General features: G+C 48.6%; 1 protein-coding gene across 1 annotated transcript; it reads left to right on the top strand.

Moving 5' to 3' along the window:
* The first annotated feature begins 504 nt into the window (after positions 1 to 504).
* PLEK2 (pleckstrin 2) lies at positions 505 to 14,918 on the top strand. The gene is made up of 9 exons (XM_084792882.1): positions 505 to 737; positions 6,479 to 6,643; positions 8,187 to 8,368; positions 9,607 to 9,698; positions 9,986 to 10,173; positions 10,397 to 10,498; positions 12,266 to 12,349; positions 13,947 to 14,025; positions 14,604 to 14,918. The coding sequence occupies exons 1-9, from the start codon at positions 696 to 698 to the stop codon at positions 14,729 to 14,731; spliced, it is 1,062 nt and encodes a 353-aa protein (XP_084649008.1). The 5' UTR covers positions 505 to 695; the 3' UTR covers positions 14,732 to 14,918.
* The last annotated feature ends 483 nt before the right edge of the window (positions 14,919 to 15,401 follow it).

The following is a 15,401-nucleotide window of genomic DNA, read 5'->3' on the forward strand; positions in this document are numbered from 1 at the left end:
GGGAGCCAGTTTGCAGGACATTTCTGTCTTCCCATTGCAGGCGGTTTTCCTGCCTAGGCAGCCCTCCCTCGGCGGAGCAAAGGGGGGACTATCAGGGATCTGTGCAGATCAACACTACTTTTGTTTCAGGATCCAACAAGGTATAATAGGACTTTGTGTTGATTCCATCAGGATATTTTCTTTATCATGGGCATTAATTTTTACTTTAAAGTATGACTTACATGGCCGGCCGGGTTATTTTGCACGCTCTTTAAAGTCACCCTGAATTGGTAAAAATCTTTGGTCTTGGATTTGTGTTTTGTTTTTGAGATAAGGATGGTGTGTGGAGTGTGTTCTGTGCACAGGGCTCTGTAGACTTTGCCAGCCGCCTTAAACTTGTGTGTTCTCTTGCTCCCCCAGCCCAGTTCCACCCAATCTACACACTCCTTGCGGATGGCTCACAGCTCTAGACGCTGGTCCAGGGCCTTTTTTTTTGGGCGATCACCGCCGACTGCGCGGGGAAGGGTTGGCTGACTGGACCCCTGGTGTGGAAAGGTCCGTGCAGAAGTCCCGACAGGGCCAGACTTCCTGCCCGCCGGGCCCAGGGCTCTGGCACTGGACTCGCGCCAGGAGGCGTCGCCAGGAGGGAGCGGCTTCCTGGGCGCGGGAGGCACCGGCGGCGGCGAGCGCTGGAACAGCTTACCTGGACCGGAGACATGGAGGACGGCGTGCTCAAGGAGGGCTTCCTCGTGAAGAGGGTGAGTGTGCTCTGGCCTCGCGCCCCCTGTGGCTGTGGGAACAGCAGGGCGGGCGGTGGTGGGACCGGGTCCGGATTGCAAAGGCGGATCTCCATGGCTACTGTGGTTGGGGGTGGGTGGAGGTGGAGGGCTGGCTCTTGCGCGGATCTCTTAAGACAACTTACTTAGCATCTGGGGACGAGGCCAGGAGCGGAACCCATTGGTTAGCATGCTCAAGGCGCTGGGTTTAGTTTGCAAGGACACAACACACCTTACTAAAGTATAGAAAGAGGTGTGGGGTGCAGGGTGGAGGGAGCACGGTCCAGCTGGAAAGAAGGAATGACTTCTAACATTCTATGACAGAAGGTTAGCTGTGGCTGGCCGCAGTCAAGGGTATATCCTGAAACAGCCAAGAGGGTTTTGAATGTTTCCAACACCAAGAAACAATAATAAATGTTTGAGGTGAGGGACATGCCAGTTACCCTGATGTGATCGTTGTATAGTGTATGTACTTCCTGCATACCATACAGTCATGTGCCAATTAAAACATAACTATACGATATTAAAACATAAAGCACTATGGATATGCCTTGTAGTTTACAACCTGGAAGGGAAGGAGGCACCACAACTCGTGTGTGTGTATGTGAGTGTGTGTGTGTGTGTGTGTATGTGTGTGTGTGACCACTTAGCTGCCTGTTTTACGTCATCCTTTACTAGTCCTGAAGGGTTTGCACCAGAGCTGCTGTTATTCTGTCATTGTTACAGATCAGGAGACTCTGAGTATCAGCAAGCTGGACTAGCTTGTCTAGAGTGAGTGAGTATGGCATGGGAGGATGCGCATTCCATCCTTAGTCCTCGACCCATCATCCCAAGGCGAAGAAGCAAAAGTCCAACCAGGGACTCTGGGACTCCTGAGATGCTTAAGGTCAAGGTAGAACATGAGTGAGAGAACCTGGAAGAGAAAATCTTAGGGCTCAATGCTATGGCACTTGCCTAGCATGGAGACCTCGGGTATGATCCGTAACATCTAAAATAATATTTTAACACTGATGTCAACACTAATATAAATATATTTGTATAATAGCATAGTAAAGCGCATATATATATATATATATATATATATATATATATATATATATTCGTGGCTTTGGGCTTACAGTCTTAGGGAATGGGAGTGGTAATGAGGAAGAGCTTGTCCTCCTCGCTGGCTTACCTGGTCACATCAGCCCTGTTAGCCCTGAAGGCTCTAGTCCCTTTCATATTCTGTTTACAAGATGTCTGCATTGTTTCGCACAGTTACGAAACGGGGAGGTGAAGTGTGCGTTTGTTCAAAGCTACAAGCAAGGAGGATTGGAAGCTGATGCCAGATCAGTGGTTGATTGGAGTCTGTCTGTCCGGAATCCCACGCTCACTTTGTGTCTCTGTCATTTAAAATGATAAGATGGTTCGTCCAGGTCACAGGTGGCAACCTGTGTGTGTGGGGGACTGGGGAGGCGGATTTCTGTCTCCCACTGTAGCACAGTCTGTGAGCTGCGGTTGGTAGTGATGGGGGGTGCTGAGGTAGGGGCCTGTGGAGAAATGGGTTTACCTCCGGCTTAAACCCTTGGGATAAGGATCTGTGAGCCTCCACCTACTCCTGGGGCTCCCTACATGACTCTCCTCTGCCAGTACTATGCAGAGACAGAGGAGGACTGGCACTCACCAGGACCCTGAAGAGAAGGATTGTCCTTTTCTTCTGGGAGGCCTGGGTTAGAATCCAGGGCATCAGGAGAGGCAGCAGCACAGGGCTAGGCTGAGACACCAGTGCCTCTCTCCAGCTTGATTCTGAGGCAAGTAGAAGCCACGGTTGTTACTGCCCAGTGAGGGAGCTGGCCCAAGACCCCTATTAGGATCACCGCCTGCTGTCACCACATGTAAATCCACTTTCCTCTCAAGAGGCAGCAGTAACCCTTGTGCCCACGGGGGAAGTTACGGAGCCACGGTGTCACTGGGTGGTTTAGGAGAGTTCACAGCCCTAGGATGGGGAAAGGCAGAGCTGGAAGCCACAGAGTACAACAGCCATCTCCTGAAAGGCTTAGCTGGAAGCAGGCAGGCAGGGGCATGATGGATTTGGCTCCTAATCCTGCCCAGACAAGAAAACCAAACTCTAGGCAAAACACAGGGCACTTGCCAGGCCTGGCTCTCAGGGGAGAGGAGCAGCCGTGTGTGTGTGTGTGTGTGTGTGTGTGTGTGTGTGTGTGTGTGTGTGTGCAGGAGCACAGCTCTGTGTTGAGAAGAGTCAAAACATACGTGTTGCTGCCAGGTTTGGATCTTGAGGGAGGAGGTCCTGAGTTGGAGGCTAGTCTGGGCTACATAGGGAGGCCCTGTTTCAAATAAACAAATAATACAACCAATCAGCCCTGGAAGCTACCTACACAGATAAGCGAATGATGAACTAAATTAAAATTATACAGATGTCAAAAATGCTTACGGTGTTAGATCTTAAGAGGAAAAAGACATGAAGTGTGACGGTTGCTTTCCTAGTTGGGTTGGCCAAATACCCAACAGAAAGCAAATTAAGAAGAGTTAATTTTGGCTCATGGTTTAGGAGTCCAGCATGGAGGGTGTGGTCGTGGAGGCAGGTGGCTTGCAGCCAGGGATGCTTCACGTCTGGGGCCACCAGGAAGCAGGGAGCGGGACTGGGCTGGAGCTCCTTGTTCCTCCTGGGATCTCAGCTCCTGGACTGGCGTTGCCCACACTGACAGTGGGTCTCCTTGAAAACATCTTCAGTGTTTTCATACACCCATAAGTGCATCTCCTAGGTGATTCCAAATCCAGGCAAGGTGACAATGTCGGTTAACTGCCACATAACGTATGCCTAAAGAAAAAAAAATACATATACCAAAAAGAGAAAAGACTCCACGTGTTCTGGGTACTAGAAGTCCAAAAACCAAGGTATTGGCAGGGCGTGCTCCCTCGGAAGCTGCCAGCCAGAATCCCCACTCGCTCCTCTGGTTTCTGGTAGCTGATGACTAGCCTTGGCATTCCGATGACTTGTAGATCCATCACTACAACCTCTGGATGCTCCATCATGTGACCATTCTCCCCGACCCCACCAGGTGTCTTTCCTCTGTAAGGACACCAGCCATGCTGGATTAGTGCCTGCCTTAGTCTGATGTGACCTCATCTTAATTTGATAACATCTACAGAGACCTGGTTTTCAAATAAGTTCATGTTCACAGCTCTCAGAGGTTAGAATGCCAACATTCTTCTGGGAGACGGTGCATCCCATAATAAGTAACATCTCTTCTTTTGGGAGGGGGCTGTAGGGTATAAGCAACCCTTTCTGAGTCTGTTTCCTCAGCTTTATTTTATTTGTTATTTGCTGGTCTCACTGTGTAGACCAGCCTGGCCTTGAATTCACAGAGATCTAACGGCACCTGCTGGGACCAAGAGATACCCCACCTGGATATTTCCTCATCATTAAAGCAGGGAGTAGAGTATCCTCTTTTTCTTTTCTTTTCTTTCTTTTTTTTTTTTCTTTCTTTTCTTTTCTCTTTTTTCTCTAGACAGGGTTTCTCTGTGTAGCCTTAGCTGTCCTGGACTCACTTTCTAGACCAGGCTGGCCTCGAACTCACAGCGATCCACTACCTCTGCCTCCTAAATTCTGGGATTAAAGGCGTGCACCACCACACCCGGCAGAGTATCGTCTTTTAAGAGTGTCTGCAGCTGTTACATAGTCTGTGCTCCTTTAGTACAGCCATGAGGAGCCAGCCCATCTCATGCCCCGCCCCCTTTCCCCTAACCGAGCCTCTGCCCCAATTGGTGGCTTCCAGACAAGAGGCCTGAAGAGAGAGGCTTCTTCATGCATGGGGACTAGTTCCTGGGTGGAGGGGGGCTTTTGTTTATTTGGACCTAGACTCCCTTTGCCTAAGTGCACCGTGGCTTATCTCTAGAGCAGGAACACCAACTGTTTCCTTCAAGGTCTCACGGTTTCATTCACTTGTTCCAAAAACACTATGGTCAGAATGATTGTTCTGTTGAGGCCGGGCCTCCCTGTGTAGCCTCGAATTTGTCATCCTCCTCTTTCAGATGTGCTTACAGATTAGAGTGTGTGTGTGTGGTTGATTGATTGATTGATTTTGAGACAGTCTCTGATGCAGGCTGGCTTTGACCTCACTGTGTAGCTGAGGACGAGTTTGGACTTCTCTGGTCCTCCCTCCTCCGCAACCCTGAGGACAGGCACGTCCCAGCAGGCCCAGTTTACGTGGTGCTGGGGACCAAACCCAGGACTTGGCATGTTAGACGCTGTCTAAATACATACGTGTGTTAGGCATGCACTCCACCAGATGGGTTACAGCCCCAACTCCAGAGTGATCTTTTTAGCCTGAGACTCTAAATCTGCTATGCTTCTTCGGCTTGAAGATCAAACTGTGACACAGAATAGACCTTCGCTTACCAGGAACCCATCCCTGCCCCCACAGGACTCAGGGCCCAGATCACATGGGGCTGTGCAGATGTTCCTAAGGTGGAGGCACTGCCATGGTTTTGGTGCTGGGGATTAAACCTAAGACCTCACAAAGACTAGGCAAGGGCTCTACCACCAGGCAACATTCCTACCCCAGCAGTGGTGCTGTGTTCACTCCTGCCCGCCTTCCCCATCTGACCAACCGAAATAGCTCATCAAGATTTTTTGCTTATTTGAATTTAAGTTTATTTTACTATTATAAAAATAATATATCCTTTTCTGGGTATTACAATCTATGCCTATAATCCCAGAACTCAGAAGACTGAGGCCAGAGGGTCATAGGTTCAAATCCAGCATGGGCAAGACTCTGCTGTTGTTTAAAAAAAAAAAAAGACCAGAATATTTTAGGGAGTGCAATTCAATGGTGGAGAACTTGCCTAGTACTTTTGAGGCTCTTGGTAGATTTCCACCAAGAATCATCCACAGTATATTTAGAATTATATTGCTAGGGACTGGGGGTCTAAGTTCAGAGTGCTCACCTTACACACACGGTGCCTTGGATTCACACCAAATTTTCTTTTTAAAATGTATTTATTTATTTGTTTATTTTTGGAGACAGGAACCTAGCTGGCCTGGAACTGTCTATGTAGACCAAGCTGGTTTTAAACTCACTGAGCTCTGCTTGTCTCTGATTCAGGAGTGCTGGAATTAAAGCTCTGTGTTACCTCACCTGGGGCAGGAGAATCACAAGCTACAGGCTAGCCTGGGTTACAAGTTAGACCCTGTCTACATACATACATACTACTGTGCACACATATACCCTGTTTAAATACATACGTACACATGCATACAGACATACAGACGGACGTAGTATAGGGGAAAAGACTGGGAGACAAACCAGATGTTAACAACGGCTGTCTTGTACTAAAAGGATTTTAGGTGAGTAATTTTTCTTTACATTTGGTACATTTCTTTATATTTTCTTTATATTTATGACACGGTTCTGGGATGTATAGTTCAGAGGTAAAACACTTGTCTCATGTGCCAGAGAGCCTGGGTTTGATTCCTACCACTGGAGTGAGGGGATTTATAGACAAAACAAAGGCCAATGGGAAGTCAAAGGCCATGGTCAAAGGCTTTTGCTTCCAACTCAAAAGAGGTGAGCTGAGGAGAGCCCGACAAATTTACTGCCTGCTCCTTCATTGCCCACTGCCTCCCAGCCCACACTTGCCTTAGCCACGGGCTTCCTCTCGCCAGTGCAGGACCCTCCCCTGCGCCACCTAACCACTGGGCTTTCCTATCTGTCTGTCTATAGGGCCATATTGTCCATAACTGGAAGGCACGGTGGTTCATCCTCCGTCAGAACACGCTCCTGTATTACAAACTAGAGGGTGGCCGGCGAGTGACCCCACCCAAGGGAAGGATCGTTCTGGACGGCTGCACCATCACTTGCCCCTGCCTGGAGTATGAAAACCGGCCGGTATGTGAGTGTCCTGGTGCCTGGTCCCTTGTTCCAGTCATCCTGCCCTTTTCTTGTCATTGAATGATTTGGGTTCGAACCCTGCCTGTCCCACGAACCAAGGCAAGTAGCTAAACCTCTTTCAGCTCTCCTTTGTCATTTGGAAAATGGGACGAAATCATTAGATGAAAATGTTCCGCGTGTTGTGATGTGGGTTGAGAAAGTGATGATTTCTTAAAACACCTAGTGTTCTAGGAGGCAGGCGCTAATTCAAAACAAACCAGACAGTGAAAGCTGGTCGGGGAAGGCACTAGGAGACCGCAGCAGTCAGCAATGGCTGTCTCTTAGTAGCAGGAGTGCAGGTGAGCTTTTCTTTATATTTGCAGTTTCCTTCAAGGTTTATGAGCAGGGGTTGGGGGCATACAACGTGAGGAGCCATGCTGTCTTGATGGTCAGTATGAAGGCTTATGACCCTTGAGGGGTGTGGCAGCTTTGACCCTAGCTGTCTTAGCTAGGGTTTTACTGCTATGAAAAGACGCTATGACCACCACAGCAACTTAGTGACATGTCTTCATAATATCCCTTGAGACCGTGAGTCAGCCATGTCTTCTTCCCCCATTTTTGCTATTAATTTAATTAAACAAAGGCTATTACGCTCAAAAGCAAACAAGATGGTTGTGAATATTCTAGTGACCGTTGATCCCCACCAACTGCACGTGAATGCAGCTGAAGCAGCAGGCCTGATCTACTCATGACATTTAATAGCACCCACATGTGACATTCCACAGTTGGTTAGGGCCCCCAGGTGTCCAGTTAGAGGACAGAGAAGTGGCCCACAGTACAAAGACTGCCGATTCCTCCAGGCGCGGGTCCACTGTGTCAGCAGCTGCTCGCAGGCAGCCCTAGTGCTTATAGGCCGGCAGCGATACCGCAGTACTTCCGTCTTCACCTACTCCGGGAACAGAGCGCTCCATCCTGGGTGGGGTTCTCTGCTGACCGAGAGAGGAGCACGTAGAGGGCAAACCTTTTGAGAAGGAGTTGAAACCATGTCACACGAAGAACGAGTGGAAGACTTAGTGATAATTAAAGAAGAGACAAGAGGACGGGTGGGGCTTTCCTAGCAGTCCTGAAGGGGTAGGTGTTCGGGTTGAGAGCCTGCGGCTCCGTGAAGTTCCTAAGGGGACCTGACATTCCTAGCTAAGGGGCAGAGCTGAGGTGTGTAACTGCAGAGCCTGGGAGTTGCCTGGGAGTCTTCGGAGAGGAGCTGTGACAGGAAGTGAGTCTGTGGTTCTGAAGGAGGCGTCAGAGCCACAGTGTCGGGAAGCACTCTGCCTTGATCTGTGTAGAAAGGAAAGGCCGCTTTAGGAGGCCATGAGCTCCTTGTCTTGGATGTACCCAAATCAATGAGCACAGCCCCACTTGCTGAGTGTGGGCAGGGGCAGGGCACCAGGCATCCCTGGATACACGGCCTCCAGCATCCTCTCTGGCCCGGTCGTCCCTGGGGCCAGCATTCCCTCGCTCCATTCTCCTGAGTATCGGTCTGCCTGGTTGTCTCTTCTCACAGCTCCTCATAAAGCTGAAGACCCGGACTTCCACTGAGTACTTCCTGGAGGCCTGTTCTCGAGAGGAGAGAGACTCCTGGGCCTTTGAGATAACGGGGGCTATCCACGCGGGACAGCCGGGGAAGATCCAACAACTCCACATACTGAAAAACTCCTTCAAGTTGCCCCCCCACATCAGCCTGCAGTGAGTGCTCTCCGCCTGCCTGCCCCTGGCTCTGCCTGGACTCCCCGCTGCTTCTTCTGCCTGCTTACTGGGGAGGGGGACCCTGTGGTGCCAAGCAGGCTATTCCACCATTGTGCTTCCAGGGCCAGCAGTTTGTTCTGTGCTGTTGATGCTGTGTTGACTGGCTGGAAGGTGCCTTACATGACCTCTCTCTCTCCCCTGTGTAACATCGTAGGGCTTCTAGCAAGTTGTTCCCCCTCTGTGAGTGAGGTCGAGGCCACCATCCCATTTTAGGCAGAGTGTTCAGAACCATGGGGCAGGTTTTATTTGCATCACCTGGCAGGTAATGGCCACCTTAGCGTTTGCTGGGATTCCTCACTCAGCCGTGGAAGAAATCATTGAGTACCTCACCAATATGTGCAATTATTATGTATCAATTTTAAAAAGAAGAGAGAGAGAGAGAGAGAGAGAGAGAGAGAGAGAGAGAGAGAGAGAGAGAGTGTTATGGAGCGCTTCTTGAATGTCATGCATTGTGCCAGGTGCCCAGCAGAGGTAACTGATAATAAGCAAGGTCTCAAGGGCCTTGAGAGACATGCATATGGCCCAGAGACATGCACAGAGACAGTCTTTCATTGATGGCAGCAGTTGTCACATGAGGTAGAGGGAAAGCAGTTAGTGGTGGAGGCTGTAGTAGACCACGGGGATGTATGGAAGGTGTTTCCATCATAGAAATTGCCCATAACCTCCCTGGCCGCCACACTGTTACAGCTGTGGCATGTGAGTCTCTTCCTGGACTCCTAAAGCTCCATACCAGCCTCTGAAGTCCAGTCTGTGCCACGCAAATTACTGCACACACACACACTCTCTCTCTGTTGTTGTTGTTGTTTGTTTTTCCAAGACAGGGTTTCTCTGTGTAGCCTTGGCTGTCCTGGACTCACTTTGTGTACTGGATTTTGATTGAATAACAAAAGCCTGTTTCTGTGGTGTGTATCATATCATTTGTCCCTTGCTTTAGACTATGAACTGTGATTCTTGGACTCTCTGGGTAGCTGAACGGGTGACCAGGCTCCTTTCTTTTCTTTTTTCTTTCTTTCTTTGTTTTCTGAGACAGGTTTCTCTGTGTAGTCCCAGCTGTCCTGGACTCTCTCTGTAGACCAGGCTGGCCTTAAACTTACAGACCCACCTGCCTCTGCCTGCGGAGCGCTGAGTCTAAAGGCGTGTGCCTCCGTGCCCAGCTCTCTCTGCCTTCTTTTATGTAGTCGAATCGTGGACAAGATGCATGACAGCAGCACTGGAATCCGGCCGTGCCCCAACATGGAGCAGGGAAGCACCTACAAAAAGACCTTCCTGGGTGAGCCTGCCTGCTCCATGGCAGGGACACAGTGACTCAGCCAAGTGCTTAACTAGCTTGTAAGAGGGATGGAGCTGCCTGCTAAGAAACGGGGACTGCCTGTGAGGACCACCTGAGGTTATAGCTGTAGTTCGGTGCACTGGGTGTGGCCCTCGGGCTGCTCTTAGGTAGAAGCCTGTGGCTTCTCGGGAGATCAAAGTTAATGAGGTAGCCGACTAAGCCCGAGGAGGCTGGGGTACAGCTAGCTCGTGGTCTGACAGGCATCTGCTTCTTGTGTGCTGACGCAGGCTCCTCCCTGGTGGACTGGCTCATCTCCAGCAGCTTTGCAGCCAGCCGTCTCGAGGCAGTGACTCTGGCCTCCATGCTTATGGAAGAGAACTTCCTCAGGCCGGTAGGGGTCCGGAGCATGGGAGCTATTCGCTCTGGGGATCTGGCTGAACAGTTTCTGGATGACTCCACAGCCCTGTACACTTTTGTAAGTCAGAGGTTGGGCTCCTCTTGCCACTAGGGGAGAAAGGAGGAAGTAGGCAAGTGTAGGAGTTGGGAGTTTGGAGCCACAGGGAAGGCCCAGAGTATGGGGAACAGCTCTGTCCTGAGGGGGACAAGGGACTTGAGAAATTCTCTCTTGTCTTTGCAACCCCCATGCCCTGGGCCTGGGGCTCTTTGGTAACAAGTCCTTGCTTTCTCCTTCTCACTAGGCTGAAAGCTATAAGAAGAAGGTAAGCCCCAAAGAGGAAATCAGCCTCAGCACCATGGAGTTAAGTGGCACAGTGGTCAAACAAGGCTACCTATCCAAGCAGGTAAGGCTGGCTGCCTTTGAGCATGTGTGTGTGTGTTGGGGGGGGGGGATGTATGTATCACAGTTGGAGAGGCAGGGATGAGCCTCAAGGGAGGCAGGGACTGAGGATGCTGGGGGTACACTCTTTATTAGTGGGAGCCACAGAAATCAGGGCCTCTCCATCCCCAGCCACAAGAAGCAAGGCAGAGCCCTACCCATTCACATCTACATACCAGACTCAAGAATTGTTCTGAAAAAAAAAAATACACACAAGTAATCGTCACGTTAAATAAAAAGCAACTTCTATATTATTGTCAGATGTCACATTTGTCACCTGCTTGATAAAGATCAGGATCCATCTGCTCTGAGATTATTATTTACTATAGATTCAATGGTCTACCTTGAGGGTCCTGCTGCTGCCAAGCCTGAGAGCATCCCTGGCTGAGGGAAGAAATGAGGCCCCAGATGAGTGGAAGAGGACATGAGAGAGGCACCAGGTGCTAAGGAAGTTTTGTGATCTTGGGTGTGAGTTCAGAGAAAGTTTCTTTCACTCTGTCACACAAACAGATTACTACTTTACCATTTAGACTTTATCATATACTGTATCATAGACTATAATGGATCTTTTTTCTGATACAGAGTGTTACGTTGATTTCCTCTGTGTATATATATGTAAAATGCACAAATAGACATGCAGCTATGGGGTTGTTTTTGGGCCAAGTTGACCCTTAAAATGTTGGTGGCCTTGAGTGCAATGTGGCCTGTGAACTCCCCATCCAGTTGACGCTTGCTTGCTCGGTCTGCCTCTTCCTTTCAAATGAAAAATTATTTAATATTATTATTTTTTAAAAAGATTTTTTTTTGTAGCTGGGTGTGGTGGCGCATGCCTTTAATCCCAGCACTCAGAAGGCAGAGGCAGGCGGACCACTGTGAGTCAGAGGCCAGCTTGGTCTACAAAGTGAGTCCAGGACAGCCAAGGCTACACAGAGAAACCCTGTCTGGAAAAAACAAAAACAAAAAAAATGAAACGAAACAAAACAAAACAAAAAAACGACAAAAAGATTTTTGTGCATAGAGGTGTTTTGTCTGCACGTATGTGTGTGCAGTGCCTACAGAGATCAGAAGAGGGAATTGGAGCTTCTGGAAGTGAACTTATGGATGGTTGTGAGCCACCATGTTGATGCTGGGAATGGAACCTGGGTCGTCTTTAGGAGCAGCCAATGCTCTTAGCTGCTGTGCCATCTCTCCAGCCCCTTCGCCCTTTGTTGTTGTTGTTCAGTGCTGGGTATTGAACTCAGGGTCTTGTGCTTGCTTGGCTCACAACCCTACTCTGAGCTGCAGCCTCAGCCCCTGAGTCCTCCTTTCATTCCTGAGTATTGGGGTGATGAACCCCTTTCTGTCAGTGCTAATTCTTCTTAGCTCTCTGTCTACTAAATGTGGTGCTTTCGTAAGGTGCCACTAACCACTATAACCCTTGAGTTTCTTGTAAACTGTCATTAGAATGTCATTCATTCTATTGGAGCAGGCTGCCTTGTTGGCATTTTCATTTGTTTGTTTGTTTTTTGAAACAGGGTTTCTCTGTGTAGCCTTGGCTGTCCTGGACTCACTTTGTAGACCAGGCTGGCCTCGAACTCACAGCGATCCACCTGCCTCTGCCTCCCGAGTGCTGGAACTAAAGATGTGCGCCAGCACGCCCAGCTTCCTGTTGGCGTCTTGTTCTGGATGCGTGGAAAAGGGAAGGAAATGGAGAGCCTTCACCAGTGAGACTCGAGCTCTTTCCTTCTTACAGGGGCACAAGAGGAAAAACTGGAAGGTGCGCCGATTTGTCCTGAGGAAGGACCCAGCTTTTCTGCATTACTATGACCCTTCGAAAGTGAGTGACCCACGTCCTTTGGGACGGCACTGCTTGCGGAGTCTGAAGCAGAGTGGGTACCTGCTGTGCAGGCTCTCTGCCACATCCCGCCATGGTCCCTTGCAGGGCTTGCTCCTCTGTCTTCTCAGTGTGTGGCCTTCTGTGCCCACTTCTCGTGAGAGGAAGGTTTGAGAAAAAGCACCTTTTACTTTCCCCAAAGCCTGAGCCTGCTTTGTGGGCAAAGGAAGTAATGGGTACACATGAAATCCCTAAGTGCTGTCCCCAGTTTCTTCACTCTTTTCACCCAACACAAATCCTGCCTCCCTCAACCTTTTCTCACCTTTGAAAAATTTTATTTTTATTATATTTAATTTACATGTTACTTTTTGAGGCAGGAATTGCTGCTCCAAGTTTCTGATCAAATACCAACTCATGCCGAGCTAATCTAATTCTAATCGAAAGAAGAAAAATGGCTCTTCAGTTGGGGTGTTCAGCCTTGTTTTGATTTGCTTTTTAGTCATGATGCCTTAACTTCATAGAGGAAACCCCTCATTCTCTGCCAAGCCCAGGGAAGGGGAAGGCTTGGGAAGAGAGCTAATAGGAGAACTGCCTGAGGGATCAAACCCTTAGGTCTCCAAAAGGCACCTATTGACCTCTCTATGGGTCCCAGTAGGGTTGCTACCATGGTTGTCAATTTCCCTTTAATTTAATTTAATTTTTTTTTTTTTTTTAGTTTTCCGAGACAGGGTTTTCTTGTGTAGCCTTGGCTGTCCTAGACTTGCTTTGTAGACCAGGCTGGCCTCAAACTCACAGTGATCTGCCTGCCTCTGCATGTAGCTTGGGCTGGCCTCAAACTCACTATGTAGCCAAGGGTGACTTTGAATGCTTGGATTACAGACATGGGTCACCACCCCAGATTGAACCCAAAGTTCTGTGTAGGCTAAACAAGCATGCTGACAACTGAGCTATATCCCCAGCCACAAATCCTTTTTGGAGCAAGGAAAATATCAACAAATGCATAAACATAGGGTTTGCATTTAACTCTTAGTCCATCCTCAATTGCTTTGTGCCCTTGATGAGTCCAGGACCATTTGCTCTCAGGCTTTGCCTTTATGCTTCCTATTGCTGGGCTAAATCCACCCCAGTACCCAGGTCAGTTATATAACTTCTTTAGTTTTTGTTTGCTGGAATCAATTTAGTATTGATTATTAACAGAAGGGACCAAGGGCTGAGGCTCTGTCTTGGTAAAGTTGCTCTTTAACCATCCAGATACCATAAAGCCAGTCTTATTTCATGCCAAGTACATAACTAGAGACTTCAGGGCCAATGTCCAATGTGCAGGATGCCTATCATAACCATGTGTTGTTGACAAAGGTTAAGGAAGCCAGCGCATGCTTCTAGAAGGATGTTGGATCAGGCTGGTAACTTAGTGGCATTGCCGCTAGTGGTCATTGCTGCCAGAGGCCCAAACTGCATCACTGCTTCAAGTTACTTGGGCGAATGATGCCCTAGTTCTCACTCTACTACAGATAACTTGAAGCAGCTTTATCAGGCTTGACAGGTCAGTTACAGGAGAGGATGTGTTCATGAAATTCCCAATCAGTCTCTTCCTCCACAGGAAGAAAACAGGCCGGTAGGTGGATTTTCTCTTCGTGGTTCCCTTGTGTCTGCTCTGGAAGACAATGGTGTTCCTACTGGTAAGCTGCAACTTCCGCCCTGGCCTAAAGATCTCTGGGGTGTCTGCCTGTCATTAATGCCCCTGAGGGAAAGTCTGACTTCTGAGAATCAAGAGGGACCTTTCTCAATGAGAAAATGACGTGATTTTTGAAGTCCATTTTAGAAACAAAGGAAAAGGCCATATCCTAGGTTTTGCTCTTCTTCCCTTTCAGTTCTGTGCTGATAGCCCATAAGCTTCCACCTAAGGGTCAATGTTCTCACGTCAATGACACGCTTTCATTTTCTATTCACACCGACGTACAGTCCTCAGCTATGGTAGGAAGGTAGTATTATTTCTATCTTATGGGTGTAGAAATTGAGGTTCAAAGCCAATTTGAAGCCAACATCACATCTTGTGCCCTTTTAAACATAAATTTAGGGGACTCTGATGTGAATGAAACTGTAGGTCTATGGGTGGCACAGGGGCAAGCAAACAAGCAGGCTGAAAATGTTCAGAACAACCACTGGCAGGCCTTATGGCTGTAGTCTTTGTCAGCTTCTTCAAGCTGGAAGATGGCACGGATATTCAATACTCTACTCTCCCCCTGCCCCCATGTAGGAGTTAAAGGGAATGTCCAAGGAAATCTCTTCAAAGTGATTACGAAGGACGACACACACTATTATATACAGGCCAGCAGCAAGGCTGAGCGAGCAGAGTGGATTGAAGCTATCAAGAAGCTAACATGACCTACGGGAGCAGGACCAGGGTCCTCATCAGCTGATACAGATGGGACTTCCTGGAGAACTGGAGGACAAGACAGACTGGGCTGGGGATGTGGCTCCAGTGGTACAGGACCTGCCTGGCCCCAGGTTCAATTCATATGTGTGTGTGTGTGTATGTACATATGTGTGTGTGTGTGTGTATACATATATATATGTATGTATGTATGTATGTATGTATATGCACACACACACACACACACACACACACACACACACACACACACACTCTACATTGCGCTGCTTTGGAGTGAGACTGTTCATGGTGGTTCCTCAGATGACAGTGGGGATATGATTTCCTTCTGTCCTCTGAGTATCAACCTGAAAAGCAGGACAGGCTGTCAGATGGCAGCATCTTGAATTTTGCTCTTCAGGACAGAAATCTATCTTTGGGGACCACAGTAGTATCTGTTGGAACACTGACTCCGACTTTGCTATATTAAAGACTCTAGTCTCAAGACAGCTCTCTCTTAAGTGATTTCAACAATCTACATCTCTGGAATTAATAAAGATTGACATTTGTTTCTGGCTATTACAGTTTTTGTGGTTCTATGGTTCCCACAGGTTTCCTCCCTGTGAGGCCCTATGTATTACAGAAGATGGTTGCGGAGAAACCGCAAGTGATGGGTCACCAGGA

This window comes from Acomys minous (assembly GCF_964271855.1).
Source record: "Acomys minous genome assembly, chromosome: 8".
Lineage (NCBI taxonomy): Eukaryota > Metazoa > Chordata > Mammalia > Rodentia > Muridae > Acomys > Acomys minous.